The sequence below is a fragment of the Oenanthe melanoleuca genome, chromosome 10 (assembly GCF_029582105.1).
Source record: "Oenanthe melanoleuca isolate GR-GAL-2019-014 chromosome 10, OMel1.0, whole genome shotgun sequence".
In the NCBI taxonomy this organism is placed as follows: Eukaryota; Metazoa; Chordata; class Aves; order Passeriformes; family Muscicapidae; genus Oenanthe; species Oenanthe melanoleuca.
In genome coordinates, this window is record NC_079344.1 from 11,234,188 (window position 1) to 11,253,850 (window position 19,663).

Here is a 19,663-nt window from a genome sequence, read left to right on the forward strand (position 1 = left end):
GCAATAGGCTTGCTTTGATATGAGCCATGCAGAGACCTGCTCTTTTGTATTTATTCTGGAGCTTGCCTGAGAGACAATTCAAAAGCAATCAGCAGCTGCTGTGACAGCAGCGACCTGTTGCTATGGAATTAAAAGTAATGAGAAATACAAAGGTTTCTTGGTTAGCAGCAACAGAATAAGAGGGGAGCAGGAGATAGAAATGGATGTAACAGAAAAAAGCTACAGCCAGAGCAGGGCTGGCATTTAAATGGGAGGTACAGGGGTAGAAATGTAAATGTGATTTGTTTTCCTTTTTTAAAAGAGCTTTTTCACCATCCCAGCAGGTCAGGCTCAGCTTTGTCTGGGAGCAAGCACTTGGGAAAGAGTCCTGTCTGCTGGTGGTACTGGAGTTGTGTGTTCCCAGGCTCCCAGGAAACAAGCCCACACTCTATAGCCAGCCCTCGCTGTGGGGTGTCACGAGCTCAGACATTGTCCCCATGAAGTGCCAGGAGCCCAGCATGGAGATCCCTGGAGGAGCAGAGGGCTCATCCCACACCTCCCTTGTTTTGCAGGGCCCAATCCTATGGGAGAACTGGGGCAGGATACAGCTCCTTTCCACCCAGCTGTCCTGGCTGGAGCCTGCCCATCTCCATCTCAATTCCCCAGCTCAGTAACAGGGTGTTTCTCACTCCAAAAAACACCCAGGAGGAGAGGGCAGGGAGATGCTCAGAGGTGGAACCAGGCAGGCAGCTGGCATGATCAGACCTCCATCCCCAGGGCCTGAGCATGCTGAACGTCCCTGGATGCAAAAGGCTGCTACTCCTATGTCTTCTTTAAATGAAACTAATAGTGCCTTATTGGGTTTTAAATATGCATTTTCCCAGCCTGACCCCAGCTGCCCTTGAAATAATGCTGCTTTGCAGTGAAGCCCTGCAGGGAATTATCATCTGAGCCCACTCCCTTTGTCATGAGAGTCAATTAAAAGCAGAGTAACTGGTGATTTAATAGCTCTGGTGTCTGAGAGAGCCCCACATCCATCCAGAGGCCGAGTGTGGCATTTAAACACATAATTGGAGAAGAGAAGCACTTTTTTCCAGCTATCCAACATGTTTTCAAATTCATCCATGTCCATACCTCCTCAGGTCCGTGGCTTGTCATCTTCCCCTGCACACTAATTAATGCCCCAGCATTGCACATTCTCCTTGCAATATATCTCACGTGAAATTGCTTTCCTGTTTCCCCATGCACCTTTTCCCTTGGGGTAAACCAAACAGGTTTTAATCTCTGAAGACAGTCCAGGCTCAGGAAATGCATGGAAATGCTGCTCCATGAGCAGTGTTTGAGTTAAGCTTGCAAGAGCAGGAGAAATCTTTGCCCCCAGCTCCCCACAACCAACTGGGAATTTAAATGGGGCCCAATCCCTCTTGCTCCAGTGCCGAGCAGGAGCCTGGTGCCCTCCAGGCACAGGCAGCAGTGCTGGGGCCCCAAGGTGGGAGCCAGCAGCAGGGACTCCCGGTGGGAATGAATAGCCAAGGCTGAGCTCATTTATTCTTCCTTCCTCACAGTCTCTCTTTTCTTTCCATTTCACCTCCTCCTTATTTAACATCCTCGGCTGTTGTGCAGAGCCATCACTCTGTTTTGCAGCGCCGTGACCTAGTTTGCCACAACGTCCCGACTTCCTCACTGAAGTTGTGAGCTCAGAGCCCACCCAATCCTTTCAGTGTTTCTCAGCTGAATAACAGATCCAATTAGGTGGAAAAAGCCTGGCTTTCATGCTGTCAGTGCCTGGACATCTCACTTCCCGCTCCCCAGCACACGCTGCACCACTGAGGGCCGCAGCTCACAGACAGGGCCCCTCTGTGTTTGTGTCCCCCCACAAATGAAGCTGGGGGAGGGTTCAAAGAGACTGATCCTGGCTACTCAACCTGTCCTTTCATTCTTCCTTACAGTCCCTGAGGACTACAGAGCGCAGGAATCAAGTAATTTGTGGGGTTTCAGCTCTGTCTCTCTTGCAAAGCTCTCCTTTCCCAGCTCAGGCTGGGGAGAACAGTCCATGACCAGGCCAGGGTGGCACAACTTGTGCTTGTGAAGAAACTGCTGGCACTTACAGCCAGAATGTGATTTAATGTCTGAGAGAAAGAGCTGGCATCATACCTGTCCCCAGTCCTGTGGGCTTATCCCAAGCAAACATTTTAATTCTGCCTTTTACAGCTGCCATCACTCTTCTCCACTGCAGCAGGGCTCCTTGTCCCTACAGCCCCAGCAGGCAGCCAGGCCCCAGGATGCTGGTTCCACTCCATCGTGGGGGATGGCTGGCTGCTAAAAGGGATGAGTAGAAATCAAACAAGGAGAAAAAAGCCTAAGGACCGCCCTTTTGGCTTCTCCCTTCCCTGGCTGGGCGGGATGGACGGCCATCCGCTTGCCCTGAGGCCAGCCCAGCAGCGTGGGGCCCGCTTGGCTCCCTGGCAGGTGCAGGCAGAGGGTAAACACCCTTGGCTGGGTTTCTGGGTCACGTCTGGAGGAATGACACAAACAGGAGCTGCTTGCCGGTGTCGGGAGGAATGACACACACAAACAGGAGCCGCTGCCCGTGCTGCTTCCCCGCGGCCGGCGGAGCTCCCGCTGCCCGCGGCCCTCTGCCCACGCTGCCGCCCCGCCGCCATCGCGGCTGCTCCCGGCCTTCCCGCAGGGCTCGGCTAATGACTCACCCTCCTGCCCGCCTCTAATTAGGCTCCCTGGAAAGATGCGGCTGGTGAGAAGCAGCCCTTTGGTGAAAGGAAAGGGGAAAGAAAGAGCATCTGGAGACGCCGGAGGGAGAGACGCCAGGCTGTGTAAGAGGTCGGGGGGTTGGGAATTGCCAGCTGAGCTGCATCGAGGGGTGCGAGGCATGGACCGTGAAGGGAGGAGAGCAAAGGGACTGAAAACAAGTGCCCTGTACTGACATACAGGAGTTCCAGGTGCAGAGAGAGGGGCTGGGGAGCCCATCCTGAACCTGCACCCTTGGGCATTCCAGAACACAGCAGGAGAGCGGGCTCTGCAGCACAGCCCGGCTTGGGTGACTCAAGAGCTGTGGGCACACACTAGGGACTGTCTGCCCATCCCTGTCAGAGCTGCAGGTGCTCACATCAGCTGCTAGTGTCAAATATTATTTTCCACTTAATTTTTACATGGTTCAACCTCCCAAAAATCAAGACATTTAACATATTTAACATTCCTGTAGCAAGTTAAAAAGCCCCAGGTGCCTTCAGTGGCAAAGGTAAGTCATTACTTTACCATTCACCTTGTATCTGATCACAAGGCATCTCACTCACTCACTGCACTAATTAGGATTTTGCCTTTCCTTCTCTTAATAAACCTCCATGAATGAGTGGCCTGTCTGCAAGCCCCAGCCCAGCTTGCACCTGTGTCCTCCCAGACCTCCAGTTTCTCTTCCTGAAGGCAGTGCAAGGACTGAACCCAGCAAGGGCAGGGAAGGGGAAATGCAGATAATGTAAATGTTTAAGCTATCACTAAACCATATTTCCAAAGAGCTTTTCTTGTGCCTGTCAATGTTCCTTTTAGAGGTTTGTCCCATTCTAAGGATCCTGTATGACCCCTTTTAGGTCAATGTTCTAGTGAAAATCCAGCCACATCCAACATAAACACAAAGATATTTTGCTCTAACTTTGCGAGCCAAGGAAAGACCGGGTGAGATGCTCAGAAACCCATCACTCTTTTTTAGTACCATCTAAATTGATTGGCCCCTGTGGTCTGGAGAGAGCATCCATTTCATTGTCTTAGCTGTGCCATAATGGATCAGAGCATGGAAATTGTGAGCATATGAAATTGTGGAAAGCTGGTTAAGGATAGTCAAATTCATATATGGAGCAGCAGGGCCCTTTGCTTTCTCCTCTGCCAAAGGCAATTTGTATTGCCTGCCCAGGCTTCCCCCTGGCCAAGGGAAATGGGGGGTTTGGAGTGCATGATGCAGGACCAGAGAAGTTCAGGGTGCCTGGTTTGCTCTGCAACCCAGCCTTTTCCTGGCAGGAGATTGATTCAGAAAGGATTTGATTTTCTCCATGTGGTTTGTCATCAGTAAATGTGCTGTCCCATCTCCCGTGACCAATGCCTTTTGTGTCAGAGCAGCATCTCTCATTCCCAGCAGCTGTTTTACTGCAGCAGTGCAAAGGCTGGGGTGCCCCAAGGGGTGCTTTTGTCAGGCATCCAGGTTACTGAGCCAAGAGGGGCCACAGGAAAACGTGCTTTTCAAAAGCCATACCCAGGAGCCGACAGTTTGGGGCAAAGGCTTTTATTCAACTTCAGTAAATGGGTGAGCTGGGACGCCTGGGAATGCAAATAAAACCAGGACTACTGAGCAGCCGGCGAGATAAACAGCTCTTTCATCTCCTGTCTCACACCCAGGGGGTGCCTGTCTTGGAGCAAGTGCTGCGTGACAGGGTGTGGGTTCAGGTACATTGACATGGCTCAGGCTGTCAGGACAGCACGTGCAGCACAGCTGGGAGGAGGGAAAAGCACCAGGCAGTGAGTGCACTGCTGCCTAACGGGGGCTGGCATTCCCTGACGCCTGCTGAGGAACAGCACAACCCCCAAACAGCTGACAGCACAAAGCTTTGATCAATACTTGATTCTTGTGCCAGGTCAGGAGCTGGACTCAATGCTCTTTGTGGGTCTCTTCCAACACAGGATATTCTGATTCTATGAATACATATCTGATTCTCCTCAAGCAATCCTTTCTCCTTCCTAATTGTACCTCTGAAGATAACTGGAGTAACAGATGGAAATGAAGCAATTCCTCTGCCTCAGAATCAATACACAGGATGAAGGGTGCAGGGCTCCTGCTTTTCCTGCCTGGGGAGAGGATGTTGGAATCCTGTGCAGGCCTAGCAGTGATCACTTCTATGATGCAGCAGAAAATGTTTGTGAGGAAACCCCAGCCATGTGTTCCTCTCTGACTTCTCATCATCATGGCCCTGTACTTCTGGCACCCTCTCCTGCTGGACTGATGCCTGCAGGCACTGGAACACCATGTACCTTATCATGGAATCACAGAATAGTTTGGGTTGGAAGGGACCTTAAAGATCCTTTTTCCACCATCCCTGCCACAGGCAAGGAATTTTCCACTAGACCAGGTTGCTCATAGCCCCTTCCAAGCCTTGGTCTTGAACACTTCTAGGGATGGGGCACCCACAGCTTCTTTGGACAACCTGTTCCAGTGCCTCAGGGAAGACTTTTCTTCCTTACATTGCCTCCTCAGGGGACACCTGGATGGGGTACAGCATTTCTCATGGGTCTCTTCTTGCAGGAACAGCTAAGGCACACAGTATCACAGAACCCCATCTTGTGATGAGATACAGCATCTCTGGTTCTCTAAGCCAAAGCAACCAAAACCCTCTGTGTCTAGGACTTGTGAAACACACAGAGCTGTGTTAGGGCCTTACAGGAACTCTGTGCCATCAGCCAGCACATACAGTCCCCAGACTCCCATTATTCTCATCACAGGGCTGAAGAGGCAGAGAGAACAGCTGTGACAATTCCCCTTCTTGTACAAGGATGAAAAGCCTTGTGTGTGAAGGGGGGAAAAAACCCAAGGAATATCACATGGCCATCTGTCCTTCAGTAAAATGCAAATCTTGTAAGAGGAGGAAAATAAGTTAAAGAGTCCAGTGGGTTCAAACTGGAATTAAGTTGATAAAGGTAATACAAACATTTGATTACAGGTTGGGGTTAGGGCTCTTCATTCAGCCTTGGTGCAAAAAAGTCATCAGCAAAAATACCAAAGGTGTGGGAAAAAATCAGGCAGAAAACTCAGACTTAAAATCAAATTTATTTAGAGGAAGAATGACTTTACAAGAGGTTGATACTGATAACTAAAAAGGAAGATAAATAAAAGCTTGTTACAAAACCTAATGGTTTCTGGCAACTTACAGAAAAACTGAAGAATTTTACAGTCAATAACCTGCTCACTTTTTACATAATTACAAATTAACATACAGCAATTAGGTTTTACCCTCTTCTTTAAAAATCTTTTTTTCCCAACTTTTTTCTTTATGGGTTCAACATGAAAATGCAAAGCCTTTTTTTTTCCTTTTTTTTTTTTTTTTTTTTTTTTTTTTTTTTTTTAATAAGCAACAAACCAAAAGCAGAGGTATATCAGGTTATTATAATACACCTCAATGTTCTGGGAATTACTCAAGTGCATTCCATATTAGTACAAAATAAACACCAGGCTAAACTTTAACCATAGGCGAACTGAACCGGGCATAGATTTTTATTTTATTTTTTTTTTGAGTCAGTGTTTAATATTGATAAAGAAAATAGTAGGATTACTTTAGAGCATGAAAAAGATGGATACCTATAGACAGCTTAAATACATACAAAGCTCATAGCTGTATGCAAAGCAGTGAATGTTATCCTGTTCCCCCCTCCCCCCAGCAATGGAAGCTGAATTACATTTGGGCAAAGCATCAGTGTCAGTGAAATGCATGTGGAAGGAAAGGGCACAGAGCCCTGGAAAGGCAGGTGGGAAGGGAGCTGGCACTACACTTCTCACGACTGAAGAGCACAAGGTGTAGGAGATTTGGCCAGTTCAGTTCACCTATATTTAAAAATTAGCTGTATCACCAATGAAGGATTGTAGATTGCTGCCCCTTCTGACAAATGAAGCAAGAGTTATGAGCAGCAGGGGAGGTTTTTTATTTTAAAGGGTGCCCTAAATCATGATAAATTCCCAAACCTGGCCAGCAGGCAGAATAATTTCCAGAGTTCTGGTTAACAAGGAATGTTTTGTGGGATTTTAGCAGATACTTTCCTGTGTCCCCTGCCCAGTCCTCCCTTGCTCCATGCCATAGATACCCTAGACAGCTTCCTTGGGATTTGGCACCTGAAGAACCTCTTCTGACTAGGTGGCATGTGGAAGGACTGGAATTGGGTGTTTCAGCAACAGCTGTGAGATATCCTGGTGACTCACAAAAGGTGCAAAGGTGATCAGACTCTCTGGATGCAAATCCACACAAGCTGATGGAATTACTGTGCTGCCCAGCACTGTCACACCTCCAGAGGGAAGAATCCACCCTTAGTGGGGACGATAGCTCCTGTCCTGGGGAGGGCACCTGAGAGGTGTCCCAGTGGCCTGGACAGTAAATACCTTGGTGCATGGAAAGGGCCTCACATCTCCTTCACTCTGAGTTTCTCCAAGGAAAAGGAGATGGAGGGAAAACCACTGGTGGGGCTGCTTCCCCATCTGCTGTGAGGAAGGTGATGGTGAAGCTGGCATGGGCTCTCCTGGAGGATGTACCTGAGCCAAGAGAAGCCAGCTTTCTTGTCCTGCCACTTAACCTATCTGCAGTGGGACTGTAGTCAGATTCACACCCACTCTAAAAATAATACAAAAAGCTTGGCCCTTCCTCCCCTCTCAGGGAAAAGCCAAACCAAACCAGGAACACGCCTACTTGAAGCTCTGATTTTGCTGGGGATACAGAGGGGGAAGCAATTGCAAAACTGATTGTCTCCAAATAACCGTAATTGAAAGGGCAAGACCAGTTCCATTTAAAGTGCTTTATGGCATCAAACTGACATCAAGTTACATGTTGAGATGATCACTTCATTTAAAAGCATCTAAGGCCAAGCCCACACAACCTCATGGAGTCTCCCACCCTTCACTACAGTTACTCTCTGCTGCTGGGTATTCTGGCACCCCCAGCTAATACTGGCCACTTCTGTACTTGTCTGAGCCCACACTCTCACCTTCCCTGGACACTGAAACCCCTCCTATTGGGCATGGCAAAGACCAAGCCAAGAAAAGCCCAAGAAAATCAAATTTGATTTCTGCCCTCCATAAAACACCAGCACAAACAGCTCCAAGATCCCCCAGGATCCTCTTCTCCTCCAACAACATGGGCTTCAAACAGATGTTTTTGAACCTACTCTGAGTTCCAGGAACTCAATGCAAAATAGGGTGGTTTGGGAACTCCAAATGGGATCAAGAGACTGGCTCTGGGAACAGGCTGGGCTGAAGAAAAAACATGCTTTCATCAACTGCAGGATGGATTCCAGGCATGGAACTGGAGCAAATGCAATTTTAAGGCCAGGAAGAGGAAGAGTTTTGGTGCTGTCAGTCTGGGACCATAATCTAGCAGACAACGCTAGACAACCTTCAGGGATCAGAGCAGGAATCTGACTCTAGGAACCTATGCCAAGCCTTTCCAAAGAAAACCTGAGATGGGAAAAATAAAAGGCTAAAGAGATAAAAACAAGCCCTTACCTTCCTAAAGGTGAAAGAAGGAGGAAGCAGCGTGGGAGGAAAGGCTTCATTCCAAAAAAGTGAATCATGAAGTAACAGACATCCTCCAGGGACAAAGGTCTGTCCACCAGAATTTAAGACACAAAGAGCTTTGATACACAGGATTTCTGGTCAGTGTATTTCTGACTCACACCTGTGGTTTCTGTCAAGGAACCACAGGGGCCTTGGGAGATCACTTAGCCAATAGTATTTGCACTTCAGGCACTGAATGCTCTTTTTGATTTGCACAGATCAGGACAGATGTGAATCCAGGCAGACTCAATCCTGCTGCCCTGGGTCACTCATCTGCCTTTTGGTGCCCTTCTCAGAGCCATGGGACATTGCTGTGCTGTGAATATAGCATGTGCTGGGACTGGGGAAAAGACAGTGGGATAAATTGAAAATCTCATAGTGACAAAACAACTTATCAAAATGTTTAAACAGGGAAACTGATTGAGAAGAGGAGCCTTGTCTGAAGCCACTGTGTCTTTTTTCCAGATTTTTTTTTGGCTGAAGATGCTCTGCCTTGAAGAAAGCTCTCAGCTGAAATTGTGTGACTTTGGGTATGGAATGAGCTGCAAAGCAGCACTGCCCAACCCCATGGTTTGTAGGAAGCAGGGAAATGAGAACATTTGGTTTACCAATCTTTTGGTAAGAAAACAAAACAAATAAACAAACAAAAAAAATTAAAGGGGGGGGGAAAGAGAAAAAAAGCCTCAAACGATTCCCCAAACAAAAGCAAAATTAAAAAGAAATAAAAAAATAAAACCAAGTAAACTTTTTTAAAAAACTCTTTCAGATAAAATGAAAGATAAATATTTTTGCAAGCCCTGCTTGCAATTAAGAACAAGCACCAAATAATATTAAAAAAAAAACAAAACAAAAATAAATCTCAACCCTTTTTCCTTTCTTTTTTTTTCTTCTTTTTCTTCTGAGTTTTAATAGTGTAGAGAGCTTCCAAAGCAAGCAGTGTTCCTGCTCCAAGACAGCCCAGCCCAAGCATCCACCTCACCATACTTATCAGCACTAACTCTGAAAACTGCTACAGGTCACCAGCTCATGACAAGCCTGAGAGCAAACTGAAATCAAACAATAGTACAAGAAGAGAAATTATTTGTTATTTCAAAGAAAAAAACTGGTAGGAAAGGAAATGCACCTGACAGCTTCAAATTCTTGAGCAAAACCTTGACCTATTTTGAACTGGTAACCATTTACAAATCCACTTGGGTAATTCTCCTGACAGGGTTTGGAATAAAGGTGATTTTTGAGAAAAGTGTGTCTTGTTGCATTTCTTCTCCCCCCGTGGACACATCCCTGTATTCCACAACTCTACAGACACCCCACAGCTGGCACAGCAAGAGCTGCCCTTGGACCTTCCTGTTCTGCATGGACACCTCACCCCAGAGCCATGGGGACATGCCACACTGGACTCCAGACCTGTCCCACAGGGGTTTTGTCCATCAGAACCTTCTTCTCCCCAGAAATGGTTCCCAAGTGCCCAGAATTGCACAGCCACAGGGATAGGAGCCATGTCCTTGGAGCCTGTCCTGCTGCCCTGCAATGTCTCACTGACCTGCTCAGACACTGCTGCTCTCACTCTGCCTCAGAAACGAGCAGGGCAAGGGAGAAAATCCAGAGAAACAGAAGCCCAAAGGTAGCACAAAAAGCAGGCTAAGAAAAACACAATGAACAGAACAAAGATCCCTAAAAGCAGATTTTTAGCCACCCCCCACTCAGTCGTTAGGCTTGTATGGAGATGTCAAATGCAACTGAGAGCTCTATTCCAGCAAAAACATAATCTTTACTTCAGGGATGGGAGGGAATGAGCTGGAGCTCAATGAGATTGTGTAAAAAAAATGTTGTTTACTGTTGTTTCCATTTAAACAGCCTGATCTGGCTCCCTGGGATTGCCTTACCAGCCCACCAAAATTCTCTTTTCTGCGCCATTTTAAATACACCCCATAATGTTCTGCTTGACTCTACAAACAGTTTGACATTTGATTCCTCTGCCCACGGAAATCGTTCAGAATAATTTTAAATTTTTTATCCTCTGACTTGTTGCTTCTGAATGTTTCCTGGTGTAAGGTACCCTTCTGAAACCAAACAGCCCCTATCCTATGAGCACGAAAGGGGCGTGCAGGTCACTGTGTTACAGCCAGAGAAGTAAGGGCAAGATATTTAATATCTACACACTCCCTGAAAGTTGTCAGGTATCATCTATCCCCACGGGTGGACTTGGCTGCAGGGACTGTAAGCATATCCCAGTGGATACATAGATACATATATGTATATATACAGTATATCTATATATGCCAGTGTGTACGCACCATTTGTAGAGTCCTAATCTTTTGCTAAATGCTTGGTTTTGGTTCTTTTCCCCAGAAAAGGGGAATTTGAAGGCACAGACCCCTTAAGGCTATGTTCTCTCATCCTTTAGCAGTAAGAAGAGACAGACAACATCTACCCCAATCCATCTGACCCCAGGTTTGCACAGGGAGATGGTCCTGTGTGCCGTGCAGGCACAGCCTCTGCAGGGAGAATTCACCTAAAACCACAGGAGAGAGGCCCTTATCCACCACTTAGCAGAGTTCAGAACACGTTTTATTTAAAACCTCCAGATGCTCGTCCAGCGCCGGCACCAGCCACGTGCTGTGTCACAGGCAGGGAGATGTCCACGGTGCCAGTGCCACCAGTGACCACTGGAACAGTCCATGCTCAGCAGAAGATCTCCTCACCCTCTGGAGGTGCTTCTGACGAGTGAGAATCTGTAGCACCAAAAAACATCATGTGGGAATCACTATGGGAACACTGGGACACAGCAGGCAGAGGGGGCTGTGACAGAAACCCCCCTGTCTGCCAAATCCTCTGGGCCCTTAAAAGATGTTCAGTTCCCTGATGAGCTACCATGAAATTACACCTTGTAATGGGTGAGATTTCCTGTGCACAAGCTGGAAAACATCAATGAGCTAGCATGAATGAAACTGGTCATTTGAGGCCATTGTGATCAAATTTCATGTGGGTCAGAGGTTTGAGCTGCAGCTCTGAGTCCTAAGGGGATGCACAACTACCAGACAAAAAAACCCTGTATGTTTTTGTTTCAGATCAAGAGACAAAACAGCTTGAGGGGAAGGGAGAGGCCACCAGAAGGTTTGTGGGTATCACTTCCAAACTGCCACAGAGCTAAAGCAGACATCAATGCCTCAGGAGCTGCAACAGCCAGCAGCATCCCAGCAGCAGCTCCTTCTGAAAGCACTGACACTGAAGCAGAACATTTTCCTCCTTGAAGCAAAAAATCGAGCCCATGGAGGCTGCTCAGGATGGGATGGGAAGAGAAGAAACAATGAGAACAATGTTTATCCCTCTGACAACCCCAGGGGCTGCAGAACAGGCAGAAAAGCCCATGCAAATTACTTCAAGCTGGGAAGTCCACTCAGCACAGCTGCTCTTCCCCATTCCTTGTCACCATCCTCATTTAAAGCCAGATTTTGTGGCTTCCATGAGTTTGCTGGCTGAAGGAAAACAGCCAGCTTACCAACCCTGAAGAAACACCTGTGAGCTCCTCTGACACTCACCAGACTGTTGGGAGCGATGTCCCCTGCCCTTTTTTTTCTTCTCCTTCTTCTCCTTTGGTTTGGCTAAACTGAAGAGGCGAGTAGGCATCTGGGTCTGCTCCTCAGCTGCCTTGTTAGTCTGGTTTGTTGTGCTAAGCAAATGGAAAGTGCTTTTCTCTTTGTGTGTCCTTGAAAGACTGTTCCTTTTGGGGGAGACAGATAGTTCTGCATCAAAGTGCCCTTGTTTAGGAAGAGAAGGATTCTTCTGCATGGAGGATTCATCAATGCTGGACTGGGAGGAGACTCTTGCAAGTTTCTCATGTAGATTTGAAACCTAGAAAGGAAAAGTGTTTCATGAAAGAGGCTAGCAGAGAACATGGATAGAAAAGGCATGTCCCAGACCACTCACAGAGGTTGTTCTTGTGAATCCAGCCCATTCACCAGGTAAAACGTTGTCCCCATCCAGGCAAAGTAAAGAGAGAAAAGCCCTCTCTGTTCAAGATGAAAAAAGAGGCATACAAAGACACACTCCACTATCTTTTGCTCCTACATGTACTCTGCTATGTATCAACAAGCCAAGGGCAAATATTCTCTAAGATCTCAATAGCAAGACTCACCCTGCATCGTTTGCACACACAGATGGTGGCAGGAGGCCAAGGAGAGCGTGCCTCTCTGGGAAGGGAACGCCAGCACACGGCACAGGAGCACCATGTGTCAAAGGAAGCCTTCCCAAGCAAAAGATGAAAGCAAAAGCATTTTTCCTTATTTTTTTTTTCCCCTAACGGCTGTCTCAGGATGTAATTGAGCTTGCACATTCAAAGGGAAGATCAAAACAAGCCCAACAAAGCTTGACTGAGCCCTCTATTAATAGCTCTGCAATGTCAGTCAGATACCTGCCTCGAGAAGGTGCTTCCTTCTCCTAAATCTCTTAGGCCTTGCAGGCATTTTACCTCTCAGCCTCTCCCACAGCATCCATACCCCTTGTCTACAAGTGCTTGGAGCTGGAACAGCTTCACTGGATGCTTGGAAAAACTTCTGGCTTGATCAGGAGCCAGGTGGGAAGGAGCAGGACCTCCTTTAGTTACTACCTTTTCAGAGCTCACTTCTCAGCTCCACAATTAGGCAGTTCAGGCATCCAAAATAATTCCATTCTGCAATCCAACATTTATAAACTAACTCTGCTGCAGCTCTAAGCAAATTACAGTCAGAATTAGTGAGTTACAAACAAACAAATGATCAACAGGCTTAAGGATTAAATTCAGTCCATGTTTTGCCAATGGTGCTGGCTCTCCTCAGTCAGACTGCTGCACAGTTGTAAAGGAATAAAACTTAGCTTGCTGAAAAATGCCCAGATCAGGATCTGTGTGTGGCTTTTTATTTGTGATTGTGAGCAGTCAGACACCAGATGCCTCTTCCAGCAGAGCTGGGGACCTTTGCTCACTAAGCCACAACTGGACTGCAGGTACTTGGTCTTTTCAGGAGAGGGGCAATGCCATCCCTTTGCTGGGGACTGAGAATGCTTTTGGAGATGGATGTCAGCATGTGAAGGGCCTTGCCCTGCAGTTATCAGCCCCACAAGTGGTTTTTGTGCTAGCTGGAGGCTGCAGGTTACCCACAACTCTCAGGCTGTTTTTCTGAGGGATGTCCTCTCTGCCTGACGGCTCCCCGGAGCTCAGCCCTCAGGTGGCAGCCAACATCAGGCAGTGTCACCCCCTGGGACTGCCTGGGGCATCTTCCCTGGGAGCCTGCCACCCCCCAGTACACAGACATGGAAGTGGGCAGAGCTCAGGCTGTCCAGCACTAGCCAGGCACCCCCAATACACCTTGAAGCACCAATACTGGCAGTGCCTCAGCAGCTCCAGAGGTGCAAAAAGTGCAGCAAGGGAAAAGCCAGTTTTAAATAGCAGTCCCCACAGGTCTGGGGCTGGGCTGGCTCCAGCTGTGTGCCCCGTGAGGGACACGCAGCTCACCCAGGAGCTGGCTGGGAGCTCCCTGCAGGGCTCGGCTTCCCTGGGAGCCTCACGTGGCAGCATTTACCTGGTTGTGGTCAGGCTCCTGCCGCATTTGAGCGAAGCGCTCCACGTCCTGCTTCAGCTGCACCTTCTCCCTCTCCAGCTGCTTCTGCGCGGCGCGCAGCCGCTCCAGGTCCAGCTGGTACGCCGCCTTCTTCACCTGCAGCTCCTCGCGCTCGCGCTCCAGCTCCTGCCGCAGCCGCTGCACCTGCTCCTCGCGCTGCGCCAGCTCGGCCTCCTGCTCCGCCAGCTCCTTCTCCCGCGCTTCCCACTCCTTCTCCCTCCTCCGCTTCTCCTCCTGGTGCTGCGTCTGCTGCTTCTTCAGGTTGGCCAGCTCCTGGCGCTGCTTCTCCAGGCTGCGCTGCTTCTCCTGCTCCAGCAGCGAGGGCGGCCGGAAGAAGCTTCGGCTCGGAGCCCTCTCGCTCAGAGCCAGCTTCTGGTCCTCGATGTAGGTGTCCTGCTGCAGCACCACGCCCTGGGGACGGCACACAGAGGTCACTGCAGCATCCTCTCCGGGGGGAGAGCCATCCCTGAAAACCTCAGGGTGCTGTACTGAACCCCTGCAAGCCGGCCGTGGGGTGTCCAGCCATGCAGGGCTGTGACACGAGAAGGGGAAACAAGGGGCAAAGCACGACTGGCAGCTCAGGCAAGCAGTGTGTGGGAGCAGGATGAAGGGCTAAGCCTACCTGCAAAGCACTGAGCAGCTTATGGAGGCTGGTAATGGTTTGGAGGACCTGCTGCAAGAAAAGAGAAGCGCTGCTGTTAGGTCTCACTGGGTGCTGGGTACATGGACAGCATCCTCTCTTGCTCTGTGTCCCACCAGTGGGTCTGACAAGCTGCACAGCCATCCCTCTGCACCCTGCTTTTCCTCACCCTTCCCTTGCAATGACTGCATCAATTCTCAGTACACCAATACACCCCTTGAAGATCTCCCAGAAGTGCCTGGCATCACCTTCCTCCCTTCCCTAGATGTCACTGCAGCAGGGGAAGGAACATCTGCACCTCCTGACACAGAGCTCGTGGGAAGTCCTGGGTTGTCTCTTCAAACCATTTCCCACAGCATCAGCTTGTTCAAGAACAAGCTCAGTAATTTAGATGAAACCCAGAAGTTCACTTAAAAATTTCAGGAAAAAAAACTTCAAAGGGCAAAAAAAAATAAGCAATCTTTTAATAGATGTGGACTATTTGTACCCTTCTCCCTCAGGTGACCCATACAAGACCCACAGACACCAGACAGAAAAGCTGCATTACAGCAGGCACACAAGTGCAGCAGGTGTGTTCTTAGAGGCTTTCTGAAAATACAGAAGTGCAAACGCCTCATGCATCAATACAGAGCAAGCTACTTTGGAGTGTTGCCCTATCCCTAAATTTAGCCCAGCTAAAAATTTCTCAGAAACTCTCATATCCTACAATTAATTTCAAGAAGGAAAAAGAGCACTTCAGTATTTTCAGTAGTGCAGTGATAGCCAGTATTAAGAGAACTGCTTCTCATTTTGTCATTAATGCTAATTAGGAGTTATGAATGTGTATCAAAGGGAGAATAGAAATCTAATTGCCCCAATTCACTGCACCTGCAACATAAAATTAAACTCTCTCTGTCTGCAGATGCACAATAAATACAGCCCTGTGCATCCTGGTGGTAATTAACCCTTGCTGCTTATAATCAGCACATATCATCTTGCTGGCAAGCAGATGACAATCAGTGAATTCCCTGTCTAAACATCCAAGGTTAAACAAATAAATGACACAGTGGGTTCAGCTTAATGTATTTAAAAGTCTAGATGTGCTTCAGCAAATTGAATGTGTTTTCTTCTACATTATCACCTATTGAGACAAATTCTCTAGCCACTTAAATGAAGGGAACAGCTGAGCAACAGAATCAATTCTTACCTCGTTATTCCTTTTCAGCATGAACATCAAATTAGCATTTCCACCCTATGACAAGATCACAAATGTAGTATGAGGACAATGAAAAATCATAGCAAATGTCTTCTGAAGCTGAACTAATGACACATCCATTAAACACTCCCCTCCACCTTCCATTTTGGGAGAATTTATGCATGTTTTTAGACCACTTAGAATCATATAGAATAAAATGTTAATTAGGTATTATTTTGCAGTTATGTGATGGATTGATCCCCAGAAAGAAAAGGTGCAAGGCTGTAGCTGACCTTATCATTTCAGTAACAATGCAAAATTAAACACATGCTTTGGCTGACCTGCAGACAGATGGTAGCTAAACCTGTGCCACTAAGGAGTACAACTGATTTGCAGTGGCTTTCAAGCCAGTGCTTTTGGGTGCATATTTTATTTTTTATTTTATTTTATTTTTAACTTATTACGATGTACCTAATTATCAAGAAATGTTCAGGCATTTTTCAAGGCTAGAGCTGTCACTCCTGGAATCTGAACTCAGTGGTGGCAGACACACAAACCAAGCTGTACCTTCTTTAAAATGCTGTCTGACTCTGTTCTCCGAAGGTCCTGAGAATCATCACCTTCATCTTTCGCTCCACCTTAAGGAAGAAGCCAGCATTGACATGGATTATTCAACATTTTAAGGCAGAGATGAACTTGCTAAAGTCTGAGAAATTTAATACAGGAAACTCACATGTTCCACAAAAGCGGACACAGAGCTCTTGACATTTTAACTAAATGAATTTGAGCCCGAAATATACGGAACACGTCAGCACTACCAGAAAAAGTGGATGTGAATTTAGATTAGGGTTGACTTTGGTTTCAGAGAATGTGCTGATAAATTCAGCACACTGCTATTAACTGGTGCTCTGTCTAGCCCCTGCACTGCTGTCTACTACCACAGAATACTTGTTGAGAAGACATGAGGCAGCAAAGAGCAGATGGAGGATGATAATAGAATCATATCAGGGTATATTATTGCAGGTATAGTTTCAATGCCTCTCTTGTGCAAGTTAATTTGCATCTGGGTCAGATACTGCTGTGCAACACCCTGTGTAATTCTAGGCTAACAATTTATCATTAACCTTAGCTATCAGATACCTGGATCTTCAAAGGGACACTGGGCTTCTCTTTCTAACTTCCCCCTGGATGGCTCATATCAGTGCTCCTGAGCAGGACTGAGCTGACCTGTAGGGACAGGAGGGCTCTGACCCTCCCCCTGTGCTGCCCTTCTGCTCAAAAGGAGTCACAAAGACCTTCCATCCTCTAGCTCTTGCCAAGACTCTTGTATTCCCATTGCCAGCTGAGATGCAGCCAATGGGGAAAACCCACACCTGCAGTGGCAACCTTCCTTCTGCCACTCTTAAATAAATTTTCATAAACCTGAATCTGCAGCAGCATGATGGACACCACACCTGATAGGATGTAAAACCCTCTCCTCCCCCCACCCCAAGGCTGGCTCTGCTATTAAAGGCTGACCCTCAATTCCTCCTAACAGACCTGCTCTCCTGCGCCACGTCCTGGGACCTTCCACCTCTCTGCAGGAGGAAACTCCTCCCTTCTGCTTTGCTGGAGGGGAGAACGAAGGGGAGTCAGGTTATAAACCTTGCCCAAGGTTTCACAGGTTGTGAACAGAAGAACTGGAGAGAATGCCAGGTTTCATACCTCCTGGGCAAAACAAATAGGCCCTACATTCTTTTCCCAAAATCTCCCAAGACCCTACAACTACTGAATTAGGATCAGAGGGTGTTTCTACAGGAAACTTAGATTTGGGTAACAGCCTGAGATTGTCCCATTCATCATTGCAACAGAGAGAGGCACAACCCTCAATAAACCCATCCAGTGTGAGTATATTTGTCATCATGATGACAAGGCCTTTCTCCAGTAGAGCTGGGAAAGCCTCTACATAGTTCTCATGTCAGACTGTCTGGAGCTAACACTGCTCCTTTAATGCAGGAGGTCAGACGAGGTCCAACAATCCCAGTGCTGAGACAGACACTAGCACAGCAAAACTGGTTGTATTGGGAGTGTGAGTGAGACCACAGAGAAAGGAATTTGAGGACAGGGAAGTTTCTGATGACTAGAGCAAAGAAAGAGGGCATTGGGAAGCAGCCAACTATGCAGCTGAAATAAGTAGTCACGCATTTCTTTGGGAGAGACTTAATTGGAGGAATAATACATGCAGATGTAGGTGGAACATAAATGCGTAGAGAGCAGAGACAAGGGAGAAGGTGTTTGATTCAGCAATATCCACATCCATTTCTAAATGCAAAAGCAACAGGCTCCTGCTGGGAAGGAAAGTGAAGAACAAAGAACAGACCTGTAGATATTACAATAATAACATGAAGAAACTAATTTATTGAGAAGCCAAATGCTTTCATGTGGCACGTAAGTAAAATAGCAAGTATTACTTAGAGCACAGAGAGGAGTGAAGAGTTCAGATGTTTAACCCTCACATAGCCACAGGTTTTCAGCTACCATCAATCCACCTGTACACAGGCTTTTTTCCTAATCTCTGATTTAATCTATCAACTATTGTTGGAGAGGAGTTGTGAAACCCAAACCATCAGCTGAAGTCCCTCTGAAGCAAGAGGATACGATGATGTGTATTATTAAGAAATTCTGATGTGCACACACAGAACTACTCACCCTTGGAGGCGTTCATCTGATGACTGTCAAATCCTCCAAAAGTTTCTGCCCTTCTAGGGAGTGAGATGGGGCCAACTCCTCCCTCCTGATCTATGGCAGTGCTGCTGACCTGCTGTCCAAGGGCAGTGCCCAGGCTCCTGTTCACCAGGTCTTGCAGCAGTTCAACTGAAAAAAAGCAGCAATGTTAATGTTAAAGCCCTCCTCAGGTTTCTGAGCTATTTTCATCCTGCCTGAGCTCAGGTCAGAAATTATTTGGTGCACAAAGAATGTAGGTTTCTGTGACAATGACATGAACAGTACACACTGCCCCTGCAAAAACTCACTCTGTCTGACCACTAACTCCAACTCTTGGAGCTCTGCACAAGTTTACACCTCCCTCTCTTCCTTCAAGCAACCTTGATGTCCTCTGACAACAGCATTTAATAATTTTAACCTCTCCAATGATCATACTGGAAAGTAGCCTGAGTTTCCACCTACCCTTGCCTTTGCCAACAGAACTGCTTGTCCCTTGCAGGTACCACAAGCACAAGCATAGGAACCCAAGCCCAACCCTCACATCTTGCTGAGACTGAAGAACAGCAAAAAGCCTGGATGGTCCAAATTTCAGCCAAGGATAAATCCCATGCTGCTCCTGATCCCAAAACAGGTTGAATGCATGGTTTTCTTTGTGCTGACTTTCCTGCTCACTTTCAACACCCCCCAATATCTGCTACTTTTCCTGATCCTCATGACCTGTCCCTGAGACAATACCAGGAGGAGTTTCTCCTTATCTTGTTATTCTGACAAAGAGAAGATGTCCCCTGCAAAACTGGTGCTTGAGAACTGATGCCTTCACTGAAGGTGACCAATTATAGTTGGTTACTATAATTTACATGTCACATGACTGGCTCACCTTCATTTATTGCAGTTTTCATGATTGCCTCTCCTTTAGGAGCCTCTTCTGTGTTGGCTCTGAAGAGCAGCCTGGAGCCTGGCATCTCCTCCTGCACAGAACTGTCCACCATGTCCTGGAAGATCTTCGTCTTCTCCTCCAGCAAGAGCAGGATCTGTTTATCCTTCTGCTGAAGTTGTTCTGTGGGGGTGAACAGAAATCAGGGATGAAGACAGAAAATAAAAGCTCTGGCAAGGGAACCTGAGAGATTCCTGAGATATTGGCCCCATCTAGTGGAGCATGACAATATGTGCTGGGTTTGGCAACACGACAGTGCCCTGGGCAATCTGGCACGGCAGGCTCGGAAAATAAATAATGCAAGGAAGGCAAGCTGCAAACCAGGACT

General features: G+C 47.3%; 1 protein-coding gene across 10 annotated transcripts in view; it reads right to left on the bottom strand.

Annotated features, from left to right (window-relative positions):
* Positions 1–5,784: 5,784 nt before the first annotated feature.
* Positions 5,785–19,663, bottom strand: part of AKAP13 (A-kinase anchoring protein 13) — a 208,236-nt gene continuing 194,357 nt past the window's right edge. For 6 of the 10 annotated variants that reach the window (XM_056500307.1, XM_056500304.1, XM_056500305.1 and 3 more), the window contains 9 exons: positions 19,279–19,458; positions 18,387–18,551; positions 17,238–17,306; positions 16,266–16,336; positions 15,711–15,755; positions 14,507–14,557; positions 13,846–14,295; positions 11,830–12,142; positions 5,785–11,022 (listed from right to left, as the gene is read on the bottom strand). In XM_056500307.1, coding sequence (XP_056356282.1) covers positions 10,973–11,022; positions 11,830–12,142; positions 13,846–14,295; positions 14,507–14,557; positions 15,711–15,755; positions 16,266–16,336; positions 17,238–17,306; positions 18,387–18,551; positions 19,279–19,458 — 1,394 coding nt within the window. In that variant the 3' untranslated portion in view covers positions 5,785–10,972. The remainder of the gene's footprint in view (positions 11,023–11,829; positions 12,143–13,845; positions 14,296–14,506; positions 14,558–15,710; positions 15,756–16,265; positions 16,337–17,237; positions 17,307–18,386; positions 18,552–19,278; positions 19,459–19,663) is intronic. The other 4 variants (XM_056500308.1, XM_056500314.1, XM_056500306.1 and 1 more) reach the window with 3 other exon arrangements.